At 43.1% G+C, this 23,580-nt stretch overlaps 1 protein-coding gene across 1 annotated transcript in view; it reads left to right on the top strand.

Annotated features, from left to right (window-relative positions):
• The window catches only part of ap3b1a (adaptor related protein complex 3 subunit beta 1a), a 57,204-nt gene extending 34,090 nt beyond the window's left edge, over positions 1–23,114 (top strand). The window contains exons 23-27 of the mRNA XM_083983433.1: positions 7,294–7,522; positions 11,332–11,416; positions 13,314–13,411; positions 14,953–15,091; positions 22,187–23,114. Coding sequence (XP_083839559.1) covers positions 7,294–7,522; positions 11,332–11,416; positions 13,314–13,411; positions 14,953–15,091; positions 22,187–22,340 — 705 coding nt within the window. The 3' untranslated portion in view covers positions 22,341–23,114. The remainder of the gene's footprint in view (positions 1–7,293; positions 7,523–11,331; positions 11,417–13,313; positions 13,412–14,952; positions 15,092–22,186) is intronic.
• The last annotated feature ends 466 nt before the right edge of the window (positions 23,115–23,580 follow it).

Here is a 23,580-nt window from a genome sequence, read left to right as displayed (position 1 = left end):
CCCCCCTTCCCTCCCTCCTCTCCCCCCCAGGGAGGGAAATGTCCAGACCATTCTTTCTGCTGTTGCTGTATCTATTTTGTGTGTTTCCCTGTCTGTGGTCTGTGGAGCCGCCGCTAACGCTGCTGTTGTTAAATCAGAAGAATCGTAATGAGAATATCGTCACTCTGGTGCTTTTATTTTGAAATTTAAGTGTTTTCCTGTCGCTGAATTAAACAGAAAATATAAATTTGCTTTATTAAGCATTAATTTGAAGATTATTCATTAATGTCAGAAAACTTAACCGACTATAAATTACTTATTCTTTCCTGAGATCTTTTCAAAACTCAAAGATTTTCTATTTACATTGAAGGCATCAAACAATTATTTAGCTCACAGTCGCTCTTTGACTTGTCTAAAAATATCTAACTGTGCTTGTACTGGGAGTAATGATCTTTTTTTTTTTTTTTTAGATCTGACTTTTCAATCTTTATGTTTCAAGTCAAGTTTGTTGGTTTAAAAAAAAAAATTGACTTAAAGACGACGGCAAAAGCCAAAGAACGAAAATATGCACTCATTTATTAATTAGAACCTTTAACAGTCAAGCAGCATCGCCCTTGTCAGAGAAATATCAAATAATAGAGCAGTGTATAATAAACGAAGCATAGAACATTTTATCGTTCATTAGTTGTAATCAAGGAAAAAGTTAGAAATAATTCAGAGTATGATATTGATTGACTTGACTTTTGTGTTGCGTTCTGTGTCGTCCTAATCATGTTAATTCAGCACAGAGATGTTCATTTCTTGTTCTTTGTCTTTTTAGTTCGTCAAGCCGATTGATTTTATCCATGTGGTGCAAACAACTCATTGATCTCTGAGGGCTTTTTCTTTTCTGAACAATATACAGTGGTGGCCAAAATGATGAGAACACATTAAAAAGGTTTCAGTTGTTTTTGTTTGAATGGCCATTAATCATCATTTTGCTCTATAAACCATAGAATAGAGCCATTACAAGAAGATTTAGGTCATTTTCCTTACAAAAAAAAAAACAAGCGAGACCTGTTTCACTGCCAATGTCGCACAATCATGTTCCTTCACAGAAGAAGACAAATTATTCACAAAGTCTGGACCTCAACCCCATCAAGCAAATTTGGGGTGAGTTGGAAAATAAACTAGACAGATCTATTATACATTCAAAGGAAACAATTGGCTTGAGTAGCAGAAGACATGATGGAATAACATTAGTGTTGAAGTTCTCAGGAGATATATTGACATTATGTCAGAGAAATGGTGGACATACCAAATATTAAAGTTAGAATTTGATAAAAAAAAAACGGTATAGGACTCACTTCATCTGATTGTTCTCAATGCAACCATTTGCATAGTAGATATTAACAATATAGTAGTAGTGGTTTGATGTTTTGCAAAATACAGAGAGTTGGATGAGGAGATTGAAACCACTCTCTGTTGTCTGAATGGTTAATATGAAGCTACAGCAGCAGCCAGTGAACTAATCTCAGCATTAGGCTGGAGCAACAACATCCATCTATCAGCAGCGGAAGAGTTTCGGAGAAAGGAGTGGGTAAAAATTCAACAGGCTAAATGAATGTTAATGTTAAAAACAACTTAGAGTTTTTCGTTAAAGATGCTTTAAAAGTGACTGAGTCGGCTGTTTATTACAGTTTATGTGGCTGCATGTAAATGAGCGTTAAAGCCGAGTGTGAGCAGCTTCTCCTGCTTTCCCCCCGGTGGCGAGTTACTCTACATTCTCAGTCTGTCCGTCAGTCCTCCTTGCCCGCCCGCCCGCTCGCCTGCCAGTCAGCGTGATTGACAGCTGCTCTCAGGCCAGCGTTTATGCAGCGCAGGCCCTGCTAGTCCCTCTCTCCTCCTCAGGTGAAGGCCGGGGAGTAATAGAGAATAGAAATGCAGATTAGAAACAGGGAACTTTTTGCACATCAACATCTGATTGAGAGTCAGTTCTATGCATAAATACATGATGGGCATCGGGATTCATAGACAAGGGTAAATAACCTCACCTTTATTCACACGGGCCCCTCCCCTGTGCGTGCACACACTTACATACCAGCTCTCCCTCCACACACACACACACATATATGCACTTAAACGTACACACACACACACACTGGCCCCAGTGTCATTTCTATTTCTCAGCAATCTGCCCACAGAGGCAGCGAGTCTGTCTCAGCTGAGCGCTCTGGCCCTTTTAGAGAATTACTGCATGGTTATCAAAGGCATTTAGATTAACCCTGGTCACTGTCTTTGACCCACCTCCTCTTCTGTCTCCTCCTCCTCCTCCCCAGTTTCTGCATGCTACCGCTCTCTCTAATAACATTTTGACATTAGGATCTCTCACAAATGCCTCTTAAATCCCAGCCCCCCCTCCCTCCCAGCCCGCACCCCAAACCTCTTCCGACCGCTGTCCGTGTGTGCGTCGGGGTGGCTGAGGCTGATAACTTTTCATTCATAATTAGCAGTCAGCGAATGGGGCTGCGTTGGGGGGAAATTGAACTGTCAGCGGCGGGGCGCAGGGTGTTTGACCCCATCACGCCCAGAGGGGGCCATCATAATTTGTTCATTTGGTGTCCATCAGGCGGGCGCCAGCTCGCCCCCTCCCTCCGCCTCCCTCGTCTTCCCTCCTCACCCCTCTGACCTCCCCCGTAGTGGGCGCTCTGGGTTCACGTCTAATTATGAATCAGCAGAAGGACCCCGAGCACCACGAATATAGCAGCCCCTGGCCTGCAAACCTCCCGCTGCCACTCAAACCGTGCACATCGGCCTCTTAAACAGGAATAAATGCCCACATGGAAACATGCAGCGCTGCTGTGGCCTCCGCAGCCGCTGGAAGCATTTTGTGTTTTAATGCAGCTGTTGCAGCATTTCTCTCTTATTAACTGGCTTCAGTAACTTTGTGAGTGTGTGTCCTTCACTTTAAGTCAATATTAAGTTGATATAAATCTTTCAAAGTCTCTAATAAGTGATCATTTGTGCATTTTTTTTTCTATAAAATTCAAATAAGGTAAAATGACACATGACAGCTTTAGATTCGATCAGTTCAATTAACGTGTACTACAACACGGTGACAGGTTTTTTGACTTGTCTTAAGATGACAAGATGTTTTTGTTCTTAATGACAGTGTATTAGAGTATGGAAATGTATAGTTGTAGAAAGAGGAGGTGAAAGTGTGGTTTATCATTTACCAGGAAAGTTTAACTGATTTTATGAACAATAAGGATAACAAATGCAGACATATGTAAGTTTTTATGAGCTGGTGGTCCTTTAACTGTCCTGATGTCTGAAATTGCATATTTTATCTACTGTTTGCATTTAGTTAGCTGAGATAAGTGATCAGGTGATCGGTTTCCAATGATGAGATCCTCTATCATCCATTATTGTTTTTTGGTGAAAAGAAGCTCCAGGTTTTCAATCTTCTCTGATAGTAACTTGAATGTCCTTGGGTTACAAACAGTGAGATATTGAGCATTTTTCCCTTTTTTAACATTGTATAGACCAAATGACTGATTGAATACTTGAAAAAACAACAATATTCAATCAGCAGATACTTTGATAAAGACAATAATAGTTGGTTTCAGCTCCATTCCCACTGAACGTTTTGCTAATACAAAGAAACTGTTGGCAGTTTGATAACAACACTTGCAGAGCTACGTGAAGGACACTACTGTTTCTGAATAACAGTCCTCTATTATTGCTAATATGCTTTAATGGAAATTTTCAAAATTAATCATTTCAGAATACCTAATTTACTGACAAATTAGCGTAAATGAACTAACCTCTGTCTATATGCACTGGAGAGACTTCTTGTTACATTGAAGTAGTTTTAGACGGCTGTAGTAACATTTATTTAATTCAATTTGCTGTCAAGGTCTTTTGTGACGCCCCTCAATTAATTGTCATCTTCTGACTGAAGGGAACAATTAAGGCCCTAAAGTCAAACACATGTCCCTCACCTTAATCCTCACAACTCTTGCAGAACATAATGAAATCCTGTCTCTGGCGTTGGAGGCACAAGGCGCCTCAGAAACAGAAATGGATTTTCAATATATGCCCATACATCTCTGCGCTCCCCGCACCCCCTTTTCTGTTTTAAATTGGCCCTCTTATGCACACGGCACAAGGCTGCCTGGCTCCTCCGGTTTAAGGCACCCCCCCCCCCCTTTTTTTTTTTTTTTTTTTTGAATATGTCAGCGGGATTTTCAGGTCATTTGCCAGAGAGGATGCTGGGAGCGTGGCGTCCGGGCTCTGAAGGTGACTGGTGTCTGTGTCATCCATCACAGGAGCTTCCTTTAAGTTGATGCATAATAGAGCCTCTCAATCAACTTCCTACCCTCATTGTCACCTCCCCTCCTTCCTGTCCAGGGCGGAGAACGGGAGCCAAAGCCAAAGGAAGGAGAAAGAAAAAAAAAAAAGAAAGAAAGGGAGACTGACAGAGAAGTCAAGGTTACATCCCTCTTCTTCTCTTATTTACTCTTGAGGTGTTATGGGCTTGCGCTGCGAAACAGGACAACAATGGATGGAAGGGCGAAGGGGCTTTGTGTGGGCACCGGTGTCAGGCTCTAACTGTCCACTGTGTCAAATTGGTGATAATAAGCAGTTTGAAGCCCCCGTCCTGTCTCTGTGTCTCCAGTATGTGGGTGGTGGGGTGGGGGTGGGGGGATATACGAAAGCGACAAGACAGGACCTTGAAGCAGGATGTGTCTGTCAGGGAGGTAAATCTCCGTTGTGATGGGGTGGCAAACATTACGGCCAAGCTTTATCGACACCGACTGCTCTGACACATTCAAAAGTGGCTCAATAAATTTGCAGGCGCGCCGGTGGCGTGACGGGCACCCGTGAGGGCGCGGCGGCGTTACAGCGCAGCAACAAATGTTTGTTTGACCTCCTTTTTTTTAAGGGCACGAGAGACACTGCTGTGGTCTGACAGGGAGTTTATTCAGTGTGTCTGTTGATAAAGGCGCCTGTGATGATTTAATCCAACAGAACACGTCCTTTATCGTGTTACATGCAGCTAAAATTACAAATCTAGATAAACAAGCGAGGTGCAGTTTGGAAAACGAGGACTTTATTGCTAAGTTGCATTGTGTGAAATGTAGGATCAAGTTTGTCTGATTGAAAATATCTGTTAAAAACATGTCTTGCATCACTACGACTGCTGCTGATGCACGTTTTTGTAACACCGGTGAGTATTTATGGCGGCAGGTCACTGTGTGTACGAGATCAACTCAGAATAAACTACAGTTCCCACATTAATTGGACACTCAGTGTGAGACTGTGGCTTGTTAATGGGTTTTTATTAGTGTTTGGACGACAGTGGAGATCAATGGTAGAGCGACAGGCAGGTTTATTTGTAGAGCCCAGCGGAAATTCAAAATATATCTACATTAATCACAGAATAAAGCACAGGTATATTTTCTTTATGTTTTTTTCTTCTTTTCTTTTTTTTTTTTTTTTTTTACAAACAATGCAGTTTAACATAGTTCCAATACAAAGCGTGACACAGATTAGTTTATAGCTGCTTCCTAGTTGGGCTTCCACATGTATAATGTAGTAGTAGTGCGAATGATAGTAATACAAAAAAAAGATAATATTTCCAATATTAGAGCCGTTAACCTGAGTAGCCATCCAAGAATGATATTAATAAGAAAGATTTAATGATTAGGCCAGTTGAATAAGAAGTAAACAGGGTAAAAGAAGAGTCAGATCCAGATGTTTCCGTGTAAACAGCCTCAGCTCTGTTGAAACGGTTTCATGCTTTATGATAAAAACTCACAGTTTTGCCGAGTGTTTGATTTCAGCTCAACAGTTTTCACCGTTTGAAAAGTGTGCACAGTGAAACTCGTCTCCGGTAGTATGTCAAACCAATTCTTCATCCTCACACACACACACACACACACACACACTGAGCCCATGACAAGTTGTGAGGACGCCTCGCACATTTCTCACCCGACTCACAGGGGCGATACACTCGGCTCGGCGTACAACTGACACCACTCAACGCTGCGATCATGCCTGCGCGTTTTCCACTTGCATATCACATCCTTCGTCATATTCAATTAGCTTAATTAGCTTGCACAGTCTGTTGTTTACAGGCTCTGTTTTTTTTTTCCACCACTGCTTCTTGTTGTTCCTTCATACAGACCTACATGATGTTTCCCACTCGTTTTCTCCCTCCGCTCTTCTCCTCCTGTCACTTCTTTCAGAGTTAGACTCAGTTTTAGGTGGAAAAATGCTGTCGTCTGTGTGTCGGTGTGCGAGCGCCTGCAGGTGCTAAGTGTTTTAGAGGGTGTGAACAGCTTGTAAACATCCTGATGTTTTTAACTAATCAGTGCTGTCACTCAACTTCCCGTCAAACTTTTGTGATGATCGTTATTTATCTTGTGTGGATTTACAGTCACGTGTGTGCGAATATTCACGTATTTGACAGTTGTGTGTGTGTGTGTATATAGATATATATATATAGTGAGTTGTGTTTCATTGTGTGGCCCGAGCCAGTCTCCTTAACAAGAGCTGACAGGTGCCACCGTCAAGTGGGGAAAAAAATAAAATAAAAAACCTGAATGCCACCAAGTGTGAACAAGGTTTGTCTAAGTAACGAGATGTTAATTTTTAGAAGAAAAAAAAAAAACACTATCACCTCCTCCTCCTCCTCCTCCTCCTCCTCCTGCTGCTTTCTTCTCTACATCTCTCAAAGGTAATGCAATTTCCTGTCTCTGAAAAGGTAAAAGCCCCTTTAAAAAGGCTGGCGACTGGCAGGTTTTTACCCAGCAGCCACTTGTGTTTCTATTCATTAGAGGTTGTTTTTATTCAGCCGGGTTTGACTGAGCATCCAGCCCATTTCCATCTAACTGGGCTGATTTAGGACATTTCTTAAATGGGCTCCTCTTTACCCCACAGAGTTAATGAAGGGGAGGAGGGGTAGTGGTGGTGGTTTATCAGCCAACCCTCGGTCCCACTCCACACTGAAGTGCTGCATCCTGGCTGCTGATTGGCCGCGGTGAATTGCATGAATATAGAGATGGAAGGACCGGAGATTCTTGTATTAATCTGTCCTCTTGTGTGGATGCATTTGCTCCGTAATGCACGAGGCGTCTCTGGATGTTGTGTTGTGTTGTGTTGAGATGACGAGCACTTTGAGTTTCTGCAGCCATGTTCTGCATGTGTCGTTTCTCTTCTCCTGCTCCCTGCTCCCCATCAACCCAGTCCATCCTGCAGGTTATACAGTAGCTCTGATAATCAAGAAGACGTGTGATATATTGTTCTTTCTTTCCTGTGTCCCTCCAGGTCACCACTCCGTCTTTCGGCCCCGTCAAAACCTACGAGCTGCTCCACCACATGACGGGCAAAGGGCTCTCGGCCAAGTACCATTTCCCCCGGCAGCCGTGTCTGTACGAGCCCAGCATGGTGGCGGTGCAGGTCATCCTGGCCAACGGCTCAGACCACGCGCTGGAGGAGATCCACATAGGAGACCGAAACCCTGCTAGTCTCAACATCCACTGCTTCAACACCATCGGTGAGTACGAGAGTCACACGTGTAAATCACTGCACTGCCCCTCAGGTCATAAGAAGTGTCCAAAAGCCTCTGTCACAATATTTTATCTCTTTAAATTAAGTTAATTATCAAATAATACCTCTGAAAATCTAACATTGCTAACACTGAAATCATGCAGCATCACCAGGAAAACATTAAGATGTCAACAAACCTCATGAAGTCAAGTGTTACTCTTTGGTATTTTCTGCATAGCAAAAACCCTGATGCATCTAATTCCCTTATAGTATGACCTCCATTGTTGTTGTTAAAGAGATAGTTCAACATTTTGGCAAATTGGCCTTTGCCATAAACCCTATAGTTTTAGCAGTAGGTTCGTTACCTTTAATTGTCAGTGCAAGCTATTTTTAGAACGGCAGAGCAGAGCCGCGAGCTGCTCAGAGCTAGCTACAGAGGCTAATGGGATTTCTTGGTTTCCTTCATCAAACTCATCAAATACACAATCCTACAACTCCTAAACACTCTGGTGGGAGCCTTAAGTGTATAAATTTGCTACTGAAAACAGTCCCCAAATAAATCCTCTATTTACACATGTTTGAATAATGTTCACTAAAAAATCCATTGATTTAGGAGATGATTTTTAAGCTTTTTAAAACAATTTCTCCAATGCCTTTGTTGTCATTGCAGTGTAAAACCAAACTAAGTGTGTTACAGGACACATCACACTCCGTATGAATCAATATCAAAACAAAAAGTAGATTAAAGTAGATGTTCAAGAGTTATTTATTTATTCAATTTCTGTTATGCATTTCCAATGGAAAAACAAAGTTATAGTTTTTTGTTTCATTTTCCAGTCCCTCGGGACAACCTGCAGTTTTAGACACACCATTAAAAAGTTCAGTATGTGGCACTCTTTTTAGTATGTGAAATCCTACTATTACTAACTTGTTACAGCTCCTGGTGGATGAGTGAATCAAACCCTGGTGTGAACTCTGTTTTTTTTTTTTTCCTTCTCTTTAAGAGCCACATTTATTTCAATGTTCACAATGGCTTCTTAGGAGCTTTTGAATCTCCACCAATACTACGACTGTTTTCTCAGACAGATGTTAAATGATCATTATGTTATCAAAAACCTATAAGCCTGATTGCTATCAGCTCAAGCTAATGGCTCCATCCCATTCCCCACAACCTGAAAACAACAGCCGATATCACTTCAGCTAATCCCCCCCCCTCCCCCCACGATCGATCAGCACCAACAAACAAACACTATCTCCATATTTCTTGTCACGCTACTGTATGATTGTTACACTCAGTATAATATGAGACTGGGAACGACGCTGTCTTAAGAGTTTTCTATTTCATGCACGCACACAAACATATATACTGTATACACACACACACACACAGGGAGCTGGTGTGCGGTGGAGCACGTTAAAACTGTCAATTGCAGGGGATTGATTGGGCATTGAAGGAACTCAAGCAGCCAAACTGTGGGTAATTTGGATCGATTGAGCCCCAGCTACTGTGAGCGTGTGGCTGGAGCTGGTTTGGATGAATACAGACAAAGCTTTGTGTTGTGTTGTGGTGTGTTTTGTGCATGTGTGTGTGTTAGATGATGGACAAGACATCACAGGGTTTGTGCTTACGGCACGATGCACGTACAAACTTCCCATTGCTGCTCATCTCCACATGAACGTCTCGTAAACCGGCGATTTAACACTTTAAAATGAAGCAGTGTTTCTGATTTGATCACTGTTGACGTCGCTGAAGTCCTGTGTTTATTGTACAATTTGTACATAAAGTGATCCTGATGCTGATGTCCCCTGAAATCAATTAACTAATTAACTCATTTGTACTAACTACAAACCAACACGTTCCTCTGCCTTTAATACTTTTCACCAAAGCACAAAAACACGATCAGCTCTGTGAGTTTTATGTAGCTTTAGGGACAATTGATGTTTTTTTTGCAGCATGATGTGTCTGTCTGCATCATCATATTAATAATAATGGTCAGATGTGATCAGAGATCTGGGAACATGAAGTCTGACAGAGAAAGAAACTATTATGTATCACAGTTTACGTTTTGTTTCACATTTTGACTCAATGTACTCACAGTAACTCTGCACACACACTTAAGGATTATTACAGGAAATGTATTGAAGTAGAATAACCTAGATAAACTTTTATTGTTTAGCTCACAAATTGCTTGATTGTATTTTGTGTCCTAAGAGAGACTGGTGCTGTTTCCCCAAATATCTTAAACTACTTCTATTAACCAAGTTGTAATAAAAACCACATCACGTAACTTGACATTGCTTTCAAATGAATTATGAATGACTCACGGCAGTGCAGAAGAACTTGCTACATGAAATGGAGTTAATACCAGCTTTCTTATAATTTGCTTTCCTAATCTACTATATCAAATGTTAAAGGGATAGTTCAACATTTTGGCAAATTGGCCTATTGCCATAATCCCTATAGTTTTAGGAGTAGGTTTGTTACCTTTAATTGTCGGTGCAAGCTATTTGCTCGGCTGAGCCGCGAGCTGCTCAGTGCTACGCTACTGAAGCTCATGGGATTTCTTGGTTTCCCTCATCAAACTCATCAAATACACAATCCAACAACTCCTAAACACTCTGGTGAACAAGTTGTGACCTGCACATTCACCACGCTATGAGATAATAACAGAACGTTACGAGACAGAGTTGTTTTAGAGGTAAATTCATGCAAAACTGCAAAAAAAAGTTTTTCGGCAAGCAGTCTCTGCATTTGCCTCGAAAACAACTCTCTCTGAGTCTGAGGAGGGAAACCAAGAAATCCCATTAGCCTCCGCAGCGTAGCTCTGAGCAGCTCGCAGCTCTGCGGCAATGGGCCAATGTGCCAAAATGTTGAACTATCCCTTTAAACTAGTCAAAGGAAGATAAATGTCACAAAGACCTCAGCTTTATTTTCTTTAATCCCCACACACTGATGCATGTTGTTATAATTCATTCATGACTTCTGACGGCATTTGTACAGTAATATTTCTATCGCGGTGCAGTTTCTATTGACAGTGAGGACCAGGGGAAGGGGTTTAAAGCAGCAGGACTGTGTGTGTGTGTGTGTGTGTGTGTTAGAGCGGCTGTGAAGACTGGATTAGCAGTGAGTTCATGATGGCTCTGTTTTCGGAGAGTTTCCTCTGGAGCCTCTGCTCTGCTCTGCTCCGGCTGTGGAAAGAGTTATACAGTGAAATAGCCCTGCTCCACGGAGAGAGAAACACAGGCCGACTGGGGAAGCGTGGAGGATGTTTCTGTCTGTCTGTGTTCTTCTCATCCTTAACCTCCCTCCTCCTCCTCCTCCTCCTCCCTCACCTCCTCCCCCCTCCTCCTGCCTTCAGCTGTCCAGACTTCTCTCTTCAGCATTTTTTGGCTTTACTTAACTCTCTCTTTCCAACTTGCGTCTCGCGGCCCACTCTGTCGATCTCCCTTACCCCATCTCTCTTGATGCTGATGCGCTCTTTGACAAGCCTGTTGTTTTGGAAATATGCTAGTCCTTCATGTGTTGTGTTTTTTGTTTTTTTTCTTCTCCTCTTCTTCTTCTTTTTTTTTCTTTCCCGAGGCTAGAGAGGTGTGGGGAATGAGATTGAAGGATAGATTTCTCACACACGGTGGCCTTGCTTTGTGAAGTAGAAAACACAAGTGGTGTGGATGCCTGTCTGTTCCACTCTGCTGCTGCCCTCCCTCCTCCTCCTCCTCTCCCTTTGCTCCATCCCTCCACACATTGCACACTGTGCCCTTGTCACTCACTCTTCCTTTTCTCCTCTCGTCTTTCCCTCCCCTCTTTTCCATTTTCAGAGTGGCTGGAGCCAGAGGCCTCGGTGACGGTTTCCATGGGTATTGACTTCAGCGACTCGACGCAAGCAGCCAACTTCCAGTTGTGGTAAGACAAGCTGACATCCACTCATATCAAGTCAGGTGTGTTATTTCTCCCCCCAGACTCTCCCTTCAACATCTTTCTCACTTCTTTCTCCTGCTACTGATCCAGATTCAGCATCACATCTTCCTTTATGTTCTCGTTCTCTTTAGTTCATTTGCATCTTCTCTTATTTGCGTACGGTATGTGTACATTATGTTCACGGGGTCTTCTTCTTGTGAGCAGAATATTTTAGGAACACTTCGAGGAAATTTCTTCAGATCTGGCACATGTGTCCTCTTGGATTTGGAGATGATCAGGACTGATTTTGGTTTAGTTTAGTTTATTATTATGGATCCTCATTAGTCACTGCCTCAGCAGCGACTATTCTTCCTGCGGTCCTACGTTACAATACAGAATTAAAAAAAATATACAGTATATATGCTCAATCTGAAAACATACAGTATATACACATATACAAATATTACATATATGTTCAAATATTTAGGACATTTAAGACAATTATTCAGATTTATCCTGTAGCAAGCAACAACTACAAATAACACTTAGGCTGTGTCCTGTGGTGATTAAAGGTCAAGGTCACTGGGACATCATGAAACACAGTTTCAGCCTCTTGAATGTGGCATCTGAGGAAATGTGTATAGAATTTGGCACTAAGAGCCCATCCACACGAATACAGATTTAATGAATCCGTAATTCCGCATACGTTTTCTATCGCTTCGGGCTGAGTTTCGTCCAGATGGAAACAATGTTTTTTGGGGCGTGAAAATGTAATTTTTTGTAAACGGGTCCCAGAGTGGGACACCCCAAATGTCATACCACCCACCGCTCTCACCTGTAGCCTGAGCCACTCCGCTAGACGTTACAGTCTATGGACGTAACGTAACGACAACTGTCGGTCCCTTGGACACAGCGGCTGAATCACATCCGTTAAATCGTCATCGATCGTCATATTTTGCACCGACACGACTCCCAGTTATCATCGACTTCTTGGAGTTTGAATACAGCGGGGAAGCTTTCTGTCTCCTTCTCTGTTTTTGGTGTTCATGTGTTTTCAGTGGATCCGTGTGTACGCAGATATTTCTTGAAACGAGACAAACAAGAAAAAGATTGTTTTGGGTGAAGCTCAGTTTTCGTGTGGACAAGGCCGAACATTCACCTGGACTCAAGTGATTGGTTCATTGATTGGTTTTTGGAGGTCATCGGTCAAAGTTCAAGGTCATGCAATACTTCAGGAACTCTTCTGAAAACTTCCAATACACTGTGACTTCACAAATATATATATTTTAGGACATAACTCACTCATAATGACACAGTTAAGCACAGATATCGACACATTTTATATCTGGATCAAAGGTCAAGTCTTCGTATATTCCACGTATATAACTTGAGTCTGGATGGACGGACGGGCGCGTGGAGGCGGTAATTCTAGTTTCCTCTCTCGTCTGTTCTTGGTTAATTCTCCTTTTCCTGGCTGCTCTGTGCCAGTAACTCCCAGGTGAGACATCAGTCACAATTGATCCCGGTTCACTGGGATAACAATTATTCCTGCAGTAATCAGCCCCAGCCCAAATCAACCTGCTGAATGCCATTGGCACCGCTGCTCAGACGATCAATAACCTTATCAGAAAATCTGTTCGGGATGGGGGAATCGATCGGGCCCCAAAATGCCATTCACAGAGCGTGGTTTGCAAGGCAATCAGAAGAGAAACGTTTAATACACAAAAGTGCACAAAACACACACTATACCACGCGTGTTGCTCTCCGTTCATTCAGATTGAGTTTACGTTTGAAATACAGAGCAGAAGAACAAGTCATTTACAAGAATCCTGTTTAACCCTTTATGTTAAAATATCCTGTCAATAATTCACCGTTCCTGTACTTTTGGTTTGCTCTCCCTCAGCACCAAGGAGGACCAATTCAGTGTGTCCATCCAGGCTGCCGTAGGAGAGCTCCTAATGCCCAGCAGCATGGCGGAGCAGGACTTCTGCAAAGAGCAAGGTGGGATCAACAATCACTGACTTCATCACAAATCTTTTGAATGATGTTGAAGGTTTTTTTTTTTTTTTGTGGTGGTAAATACAATTCCTTTGAATGTGAATAAATTTTTTGTGATTTTCAGCGAATGCCAAAGAATAAGACCAACAATAGAGAGTTAAACAAAGGTGCAGATTTAAACTGAATATTGAGAAATTTGGCAAAAGCCAGTTGAATTCACACATGCAATGTGAATATTAGGAGTCGGTGGCACTAAGTGTCTAAGTCTGGTCTCATCGAACCACTGTATAAGTAGAGAGTGGTGATAACTAAACCTATTGATTCCCTCTGAGGATGTAAATCCATATAAATATGTAGTTTCATTTAGAAAAAAATGCTAAATAATTTCTTGCTGGGACAATTTTCAGATTTTCAGATCCATATCAATTCCTATTCAGTGCTACAGATTATTTCAAGCAGCTTTATACTGACGATACTTTGTAATGGGAACAGTTTGTTATTAGTTTTCGGTCTTTAGATGGGATTTGGGAACAGTAAGTAAAATGTAAAATATCATCAGACCTATTATTTAAAGGCGATAAAGTTGTTACAGATGTTGTATCATTTTTTAAAAATCTTCAAATCTCCAAAATTAGAGGGTGAGTGATTTTCTTCATTCTTCATTTTTATGAAATCAAATAAAGTCCCAGCCTGCCTCTGCCTGCTAAACATTTCCTCACCTTTTCATTAAGGCAAAATGCTTCCCTCTTACCAAGCACTTAATGGTATTCCTTCACAAAGCACACACACACACACACACACACACACACACACACACACACACACACACACACACACACACACACACACCTGTGGAGCTACGTACTGAGGCAGCCACTGAGAGCTGAGAGCAGACTCATATCTGAGCCATCAGTGTGCTCTTAAGTGCCTGCTAAATGCTGCTTCTGCTTTAATTAATCTTCATGCGCTGTGTGTGTTTGGAGCTCGGCTGAATTCAACCTGCACTCAGACAAAAAGAAAAGAAAAGAAAAGAGGGGGCGATTGAACAGAGTAGAGAACAACTTGCTTTGCTCTGGACGTCGCTCTCTCTGGGGAAGAAGCTGCTTTATACAAATTGACTGAAGGTTTTCATTATATTTCCCTCTTTTATTACCTCCTTACTTGTGCATATTTATCTCCACTCTTTCTTTCAAATCCTCGCTCATTACTGAGAGCGAACAAACTGAAGCCTCCGGGCCTCCAGCTTCGTTTTTTATTCGATTTGTTTAGTTACTATCAGTCATCAAGTGTTATTTTATCTTGTCAGCCCAGAAATATTGTTTAAACAGGACATTACTGGTCATGTTAAGATGAACAGCACACAACAGTGTAATTTGAATTACCTTTTAAGTGTGTTTATAACAATATATGCAGACCGCAGCCATGTTTTTTTTTTTTTTACTGGACTAATTCATTAAATTTAAAGGAATAACTAACTAAATTTAGCCTCTTATTTTTGTTCGTCCCTGTTTTAAATGGCAAAATGCTTTTCCCCATCCTCTCAGGTAAGCTCCTGGGCATGAATGAGACCTCGCAAACCGTCACCATGGCAACAGCAAACACCTCCAGCCAGGCCATCAACAAGCAGGTCCTGTCCGTGGCCAACGTAGGAGTGGTTTCATCCAGCCAGAGCAACTTCCACAGGTGAGGACTCGGTGGTTTGTTTGGGGGTTTTTTTTCTTCTTCTTTTTTTTTAATTTCATGAATTTGAAACGTTCTTTATGCAACAGATTTGGGATTTTACGTGTTTTCTGCGCCTCATAAGCCTAACGAACCATTTTTTTAAAATACACAGCGTCTGGGAGATGCATGGTTTTCATAGGGCAGAATTGCCAAAATACATTGGTTGACAGCGTTATTTATCCAATTTACTCTTTACTTAGCCGATATCCAACCTGATGCCGAGCGTGAGATGTTGTTTATTTCCCCTCGTCTTGACAGGCGTCGCATCTTAACGCCGGCAAGTTCGGCTCCAAAACCCGTTGATGTATTTAATCCCAAACCAGTCAAATACTTTGAGACTTGAATACAAAAAAAAAAAAATGGAGCATTTCACACTAAATGACAGGTGTTTACAATTTCCTGTCAGCCAGTGGAAAGGTGCACCCACAAGGCAATAACAAGGAGAGGAGAGATGATTTCACAGCAAATGACACAATTCACTAGAATTAGTGTTTGAGACAAAATCTTAGATCCATTAAACATTAAAAACAAACTCACTTAAAGTGCGTTTTAATTTATTTATTTGATTATTGTCCATCAATTTGCTTCCATTATTGATAACTGACTTGTTGTATGTTCTTAACGATAACCATAAAAGTTGTTTAGGGCTGTAGGAAATTTGTTCCCTGTGTGTGTGAGTGACCAGGTGAACTCTGTCTGCCATATTTTGTGTTTTTTTTTTTTTTTAACGTGGGCTTCACTTGTACGTGGGTTTCGGAGACAGAGAGAGAGTGTGTGTCGCCGCTCAGCCTCACACAGACATGCCAGGGGAATGCCCTGAGAAGCCTGGCTGTGTAATTGGTGTACACAGAGTGTGCTAATGAGCTTCCTCCTCTGTCACGCACACCCGAACACCTGATAGATAATTACACCTCCCTCTCTCCCTCTGTTTCCTGCTCTGTCTCCCTTTCACTTCATCTCTGCACCCCCATCTGTCTCTCCCTCCACCACCGCTGTCTCTCTTTCACTTCCTCTTTGTCTTTCACTCCATCCCCTCTGCTGCTGCTGCCGCTGCTGCCACTGCTGCCATCGCCACCCCGCCGTCTCCTCTCCTCTCCCTCTCTCTTTCTCTGTGTGTCCGTCTTTGGTGATAATTTCTTTTATAGATCTGGGGGGGGGGGGGAGTAGACGACGAATGCGTAGAGACAGGACGGTGAGGAAGTCAGAGGAAAAAGAAGAAGAAAAATAAATAAATAAGAAGGAGACGGTAGCACAAGGGCACAGAGAGACGAAAGAGTGAGTGGAAATCAATGTTAGCCAGTGGGAGAGGCCTGCATCCAATACGCCCATACTTCATTCAGAATAACCAATAACTCAAATGACTCCATGCTATCAATCTCTCTCTCTCCTGCTTCTGTGACGGCAACAGAGGAAAGCAGTCTCCCACTTCCAGTCTTTTTAATAATAAAGACACTCTCTTCCTCCTCCATATTGTCCCGTTGGCTCCGTCCTCAGGAGTTCCTCCACCACCGACAAAATCCTCAGTCTCTGTGTCTTCAAACTTAACCAGGGGGTTTGCAGCTTCGTCTTTGAGGAGTTAAGTTAATGCAAAAAAAAAGAACAAAAAAAAAAGCAGGATTGTTTTCATTTTTCCTCCAAATCTGTTTGTTTTTTTAATTCAGTGCAGGTTCTGGATATTGAACTCAATGTGATCATTTAATGTGATTGTTTTGTTATGATTAGAGATGCAGCAATTTGGCTCATTTCGATTCGTTCTGCTCAATTTCAAAACAAAAATCCGATCTTTTAACTTTACAGACCGCGAGGCTGTGCAGGTTTGTTCTGTCCATCATCGTGTTTAGAAACGGGTTTATTTCCTGTTTTATTCCACAAAAATTGAACACATCAGCTGTACTTGCACTATATTTCCTTCTTCCCACATCCTAACTATGGTTTAAAGTGGTAAAATTGGTGTGATTGTGTCCCAATTATTGATTAATTTTACTAATAATGTCATAAATTGGTGAGAAATGCCCATTTCATGCTCTTAGAATCCGTTTCGACATCTATGGTTTTCAGAATCTGCACCATAATATAAACGCAATAAATGCAAAAAAATAGGATAATTTGTTGGAATAATCAGATAATCCTGTGATAATTCAAACCACAAGCGTTTTTTACTGTGTGTTACTGCAGTACATACTTTGAATAACGCACATTGCACAAGAGCAGAGTAGTGAATCGATCTGATCGGATACACCCACTGAGAGCTTATCGCGCAGGTCACTCGTCGTTAAGTGTGATGTGAGAGGTGACCTCCACCCAGAGAGCCCCCAGAGTCTCTAATCTCTAATCTGGATCACACAGAGTATCTGTCCCGGGAGGAGAGAGAGAGAGAGACACACAGAGAGAGAGAGAGTGAGTCTGGGTCTATGGGATTTCAATATGAAGCCTGAGATGTGTGGAGTTCACGACACTTCAGTTCAGACTGACCTCGGGTACTTTGTGCTGCAAACTGAGCGACTGTGGCTGACGACAGGTTTCGGTTTAACAAAGCAACAGCCTGTTTTCACCCCCTCCTACCACCTACCCACCTACCCACCTACCCCTCCACCAGCAGCCTCCATGAGCTCCTCTGCATCCCTGCACTCCCTCTGTTTATCAGCAGGGTGCAGCACTGCTTTTTCCAAACAGGCGTCGGAGGGCGAGCGAGTGAGCGGAGAGGAGGAGGAGGAGGAGGAGGAGGGAAGGGGGTGTGGTGGGGGGGGCGGAATGCCACAGAAACACAGAAATTGATTGCTGGAAAGGAGGATGGCAATAAATCAAGCAGGAAAGCAAATGTAGACAACACTGTTCTTGTTTATGTCTAAACAGGCGGAATAGAATAAATGTGCTCTATTTTTCAGTCCGTTTGAAAGCAAATTTGATCGAATTTTGCATGCATTGCCAATCCGCCTGGTTAGAGCCTAATTTTCAAAAAATAAAGGGGGGGGAGGGGCCCGTGATTTATAAGCTGTGCTTTCTCTTTACTTTATACTTTGATGTAATTACATTATGTCCCTTTAAACACACTGTGAGTTTTCCTCTTTTCCTTTTCTTTTTTTTTAAGGGAATTCTTGTTTCTATTAAAAATTAAATTGGCTTTCATTTATAACCGGACTAATTAAATGTCTGGTCTCCTCAGTATGGATTCCTTTAGCAGATACTGTATTGGAGATGCACCGTGAAACTGATGTAATGTGTGTTTGGATGCAACACACACACACACACACACACACACACACACATTCCAAATGTTTATTTCGCCCTTTTTTTTTAAAAAGTCTCATCTCATCTCCTCTCCCCGTCACGTCTCCCTCTTCTTCTTCTTCTCTCTTCCTCGGCCTCTTCTCCCGCCGTCTGTTTGTCCCTCTCTTACCCTCCGTGTCCATCGAGTGGTGTGTGTGTGTGTCCGTATGGCCGAGCTCTGCATGGAGATGTGTGAAGGGTTCCTGGTTCTAATTGGGGCTAATAGCTCTGGCCATCTGCCTGGACGGAGCCACCGCTCTGCTCTGCCTCTGGCTTCGCTGACCAATCAGTTGAAGGACACACTTCCACTTGTCCACCTGGCCAAGAACCAGGATGAAACAATAGCATCCAACTGCAGCCTCCACACAGCTGCTGTCAGAGAGTCCCATTTTTTATTTTTTATTTTAAACACGATGCTGTTTTGTCTTTTTTTTGTATTCTTTTTTTATTTTCTATCTGACCGGTGGTGGAAAAGGTGTTTGGATGTTTGCAGCAGGGGGATTGTGTTTCTCGCTGTGGGTTAAGTCCTGCGTTCTTGCTGAGCCGAAAACCCTCAGCGGCCTGCATGTGTCTTCTCTGTGTGAGGGTGAATGTAAAGGTGAAGCCCACTTTGTGTTGTGCAGTGGCAGGGTGGAGGGGAGGCAGATGGCACACACACACACATGGGCTCACTGCACTGAGGAGAATCACAGATAATTGGAGAGTGATGCTTAGCCGCAGCCCTGCCGATCGATGCCAATCCGCCTGCTCTAAGTCCAGGGGTTATGCTTTGCTTTTCTTTCCATACACTGCAATTAATCCAGTGTTTAGCCCAGTATGTGAAGAGTGCAGGAGAATACCAATGACCCGTTTAAGGCGTGCGCTCGTCCTTAATCTTTCCCTTCTAGTCCTTTAAAAAAAAAAATGCACTGATGTTGTTGTGTCTCAAGACATGGATGCGATGCGGCGCCGCTCTTTGCACCTGCAACAACAGCAAAGTGAGAATATTTAAAAGCAAAGCAAAAGGAAAGGGAAATCAAACGCAATCAAAACACACTCTTGTTTTCTGTCGCCGGCTCTTTATTCCCTCCCGTGAACAAAGGCCCCGCGGCATGGCAGCGTCTCCTGAGACGAAATGAAAGCAGCCTCAGGGTAGTGTTAACTGGCTGAGTAAATGATAGATTTATATCCTAAATCCATTAGCAAAGCCACAGGGACCACATAGACACCTTAAGCTGCTGACAGTGGAGGGGGGGGGGGGGGGGGGGGGGGGGGGGGCACTTGTATGTTGAATGACACATGTAAACAGAGACAGGAAAAATACCACCTTCTTCTTCTTCTTCGTCTTCTTCTTTATTATTATTATTTTGCATATGAAGTCGGATTATTGTGTTTGTTGGTTTAAAAAGGTTCCAGCGACTCCCAGCAGAGGCCGCGTCCTGGATTTCCACAGTTGGTAATTTGGATTAATTTCCAACCCCCTGAATTATTTAAAGAAGCGAGCGAGAGCTTAGCAGCAGCAGCAGCAGCAGCAGCAGCAGAGAGAGTTGGTTTTTTTTTTTGAGAGAGAGAAATTAATCCTCTTCTTGAGCGGTTTGTGTTTCCTGCTGAAGTGGCTAATATTTTAATTAAGGCTGAGGAGGGTCTCTCTCTCCTCCCTGAGAGCTCCCTGATAAACTCCCTCCCCTCTGTTGATGGTAATTTAGCAGCTCCCCAGAGACGCACCCAGACACACTGCATCGTTTCATTGTGTATGCACGCCCCCCCCCCTCCTCCCCCTTCCTCCCCCCCCCCCCCTCCTCTCTCTTTCCACATCTTTAACGTGTGTGTGCTAATTGGTGGACGTGCTACTCGCTCCCCGCAGCGCTGCACGGCGACGCAGGGGGCTCCGTGACAGCGCCGGGTCCAACAGGCCGTTCCTCCTGAGAGAGGAGGGGGGGCGAGGTGGGGTTGGGGTGAGGGGAGGGGGCTCTTGACTGGCTTTAGTCAGGCCTAAGTGGGGCTCTTTGTGGGCTGTTTGTCAGGCCTAAGCGGGCTGCCACGGGGGGTCTTTGTTGCGGGGATGTAGTGCTAAATGGAGGCAGATGGCGGGGAGTTGGCCCCCGCGCGGCTCCTGAGGGAGCGAGTCGGGGGCCCGGCTCAGATCTGTCACCCTCAAAGAGGGTCGCGCTGGGTCGCAGCCCCTGTCTGCCTCTTGTTAGCGCTCTCAATGGGGACCATGTGCGCCCAGATTTGCCCCTGGTCTAGAGGGACGGTATCCAAGGAGACGGCCCCAGAGGGAGCTGGTGGGACGGGGCAGCCCCCCACCCCCACCCACCCCACCCTCGTCCCAAAGCTCCCACACACTCATAGACACCCAGAGTCCATAAAAAAGGGGCTAAACTGTGATTGACTGGCATGAGGGGGCGTGTCTCCCCCTAATGGCTCTTTAGTCAGTTGGGATAATAGACTGTCTGTTGCTCCGCTCTCTATATTTCCTGTCACATCATTTTCCTTCCTTGTCTCTCTCGCACTAATTCGGGGGTAATTACAAGGTGTGAGGTGTTGGAGAATTTTTCAAACGTGAGGATTTATGGGTTCAGGGGAGGAAATGTTGTTAAGCTCACACACACAGGTCTCTGACCGCGCCGACGCATTTATCTCTTTTGTTAAGCTGCTTCATGTTTGTTACACATCAGCTGTTCAGTCATGTGCTCGTCGGCCGTCGGCTGCAGTCACATTTAGATTCTTTAATGTGAATTTAAACAAAGTATTTCTGTAAAATCATTCACATTTGTCTGTTTTTTTATTGATATAAGAATAATAAACAACATAATAAATGATTAATAAATCGTTCTAATGGCAACAAGAACCTGACACACACTCAAACCTGTTTGTTTGCTTCAACTCTCGGACATGAAAGTGCAGCTTTTCACATTTCACATTCTTATTTCTGCAGATATAAAAAAACAAAACAAAAAAACAGTTCAGCCTAAACTGTGGCCGACAGGTGGATGCAAACTTGACCCATTTAGAAACTTGGATCAATGTGTTCTTGTTGCTTTTATTTGCCTTTTTATTTCTTCTTGTCTCCTTTACTTTCCACAAATTCCATAAATGGGAGCTACCCATGCAGATAACTGGGGTTTGTTTTGTTATTTTAGATTCATGACCACTATAATGTTCTGAATGGAAATGTTAAAGGGATAGTTCAACATTTTGGCAAATTGGCCCATTGCCATAATCCCTATAGTCATAGCAGTAGGTTCGTTACCTTTAATTGTCGGTGCAAGCTATTTTTAGAACGGCAGAGCAGAGCCGCGAGCTGCTCAGAGCTATGCTACGGAGGCTCATGGGATTTCTTGGTTTCCCTCATCAAACTCATCAAATACACAATCTCCAAAACGCTCTGGTCCTGCACATTCACCACTCTATGAGATAATAACAGATCGTTACGAGACAGACTTGTTTTAGAGGTAGGTAGGCAGGTCACAACTTGTCCACCAAGTGTTTTGGAGTTGTTGGATTGTGTATTTGATGAGTTTGATGAGGGAAACCAAGAAATCCCATGAGCCTCCGTAGCGTAGCTCTGAGCAGCTCGCGGCTCTGCTCCACCATTCTAAAAATAGCTTGCACTGACAATTAAAGGTAACAAACCTACTGCTATGACTATAGGGATTATGGCAATGGGCCAATTTGCCAAAATGTTGAACTATCCCTTTAAAAAAACCACAATACTACTTTTTTTTCTAGAGACTATTTCTTTTCAGGAAACTAGTTCCCAGTGTGATCTGTGCTCTTCTGACTCCCGTCTCTCTTCCTCACCTGCAGGTTTGCCGGGCGGACGGTCAGCAGCGGCGCCCTGGTCCTCGTCACCCTGGAGACGAAGGAGTCCTCCTCCGCCCTGCTCACCATCAACACAGAAAAGAGCGTCATGGCGTCCATGTTGCTCCGAGACCTCAAACAAGCCCTCGCACAAGCGTAGAGCCCCTCCTTCTCCTCCTCCTCCTCCTCCTCCTCCTCTTCATCCTCCTCCCACTCCTTCCCTCCCATCAGGTTCTTTTAGTACAGGTAAAGGAGAGCAGCACTTCACTGAGTCAGTTTTATTCCCGTTAGTTCAGGACATCTACAGTCGAGAGAGTGGAGAACTGGAGCTGAGATTGTCCTGAACCACGGGAATAACTGAGTGAAACTCTAAAATAAAGTGTTGCTCCTCCTTTAAGACACACAGAAGGCAACGTAGAAGTGACGAACCATTTTAAAAATGTGACACTGTCCTCAGCTGTTTGTTTTCGTTCCCACCTTTAAAGTCGCACCTTGAACGCAACACTCCCCACCCACATCAGGACAAAAATGTCAAAACCAACCAACTAACTGCTCGTTTACTTCAAGGTGTCGACGCTTCAGATTTCACAATATTTTTTACAATCCGTGCAAATATTTGGGAGAAATAAAATCTTCACACATGCATCAAGAGAAAATTTAAAGCATCGACATCCAGCTGTGCTTCACTGACATTTGTGCCAGAGCCGAGCAACTCTTCGGTGAACTTGAAGTGCCAATAAAAAGCAGAAGAGGAGGATTTTTCTCCACAACATTTCAACCCAAATCTAATAATGCCTTTAAATTTATAAACCCGTAGAAGCTTTTCTAACTCCACAACGTCTCTGTGCCTGATCTAGTTTTTACATTCCTGCCCCCGAATCACGTCAGTTCAAGTGCCTTCTACATGAAAATATTGTTACTTAGAACACCAAACATAGAGATTAGACTGAAATCAACAAGGTCTTTTTATCTGTATCGCTTTTGCTGAACAATAAAAAAAAAAGTGAATTTATTAAAAACAATACTTTTTTATTATTATTTCTTTGTGTGTCTAACTGGCGGAAACTTTCGCACAGGTGGATCCGGCGGCGTTGAACTTCCTCCAAACTTCTCAGTGCTGCTGCTTGTGATTTATTTTCATTTATTTAGCCGAACGTGGCCAGATCACAAAAATCGTTAGCATAATCGTGAGCTGCTGCTAATTGGCAGGCTGAGGCGCAAACCATGTACTCATGGCATCATGATTTTGATGGATCTGTCACTCGAACCAGATGACACATGTTCATCCTTCTCCTTCTCCCTCGTCTCCATCCACCTTCCAATGTGTTCTGAAGCTGTAAAACCAGCGGCTCATTGAAATATTTGACAAACCTAACATTCATTCTACAATCTACTGTACA

The sequence above is a fragment of the Trachurus trachurus genome, assembly GCF_905171665.1.
Source record: "Trachurus trachurus genome assembly, chromosome: 12".
Lineage (NCBI taxonomy): Eukaryota > Metazoa > Chordata > Actinopteri > Carangiformes > Carangidae > Trachurus > Trachurus trachurus.
Note: the sequence above shows the minus strand (reverse complement) of the source record. Positions and strands in the feature narration are given on the sequence as shown.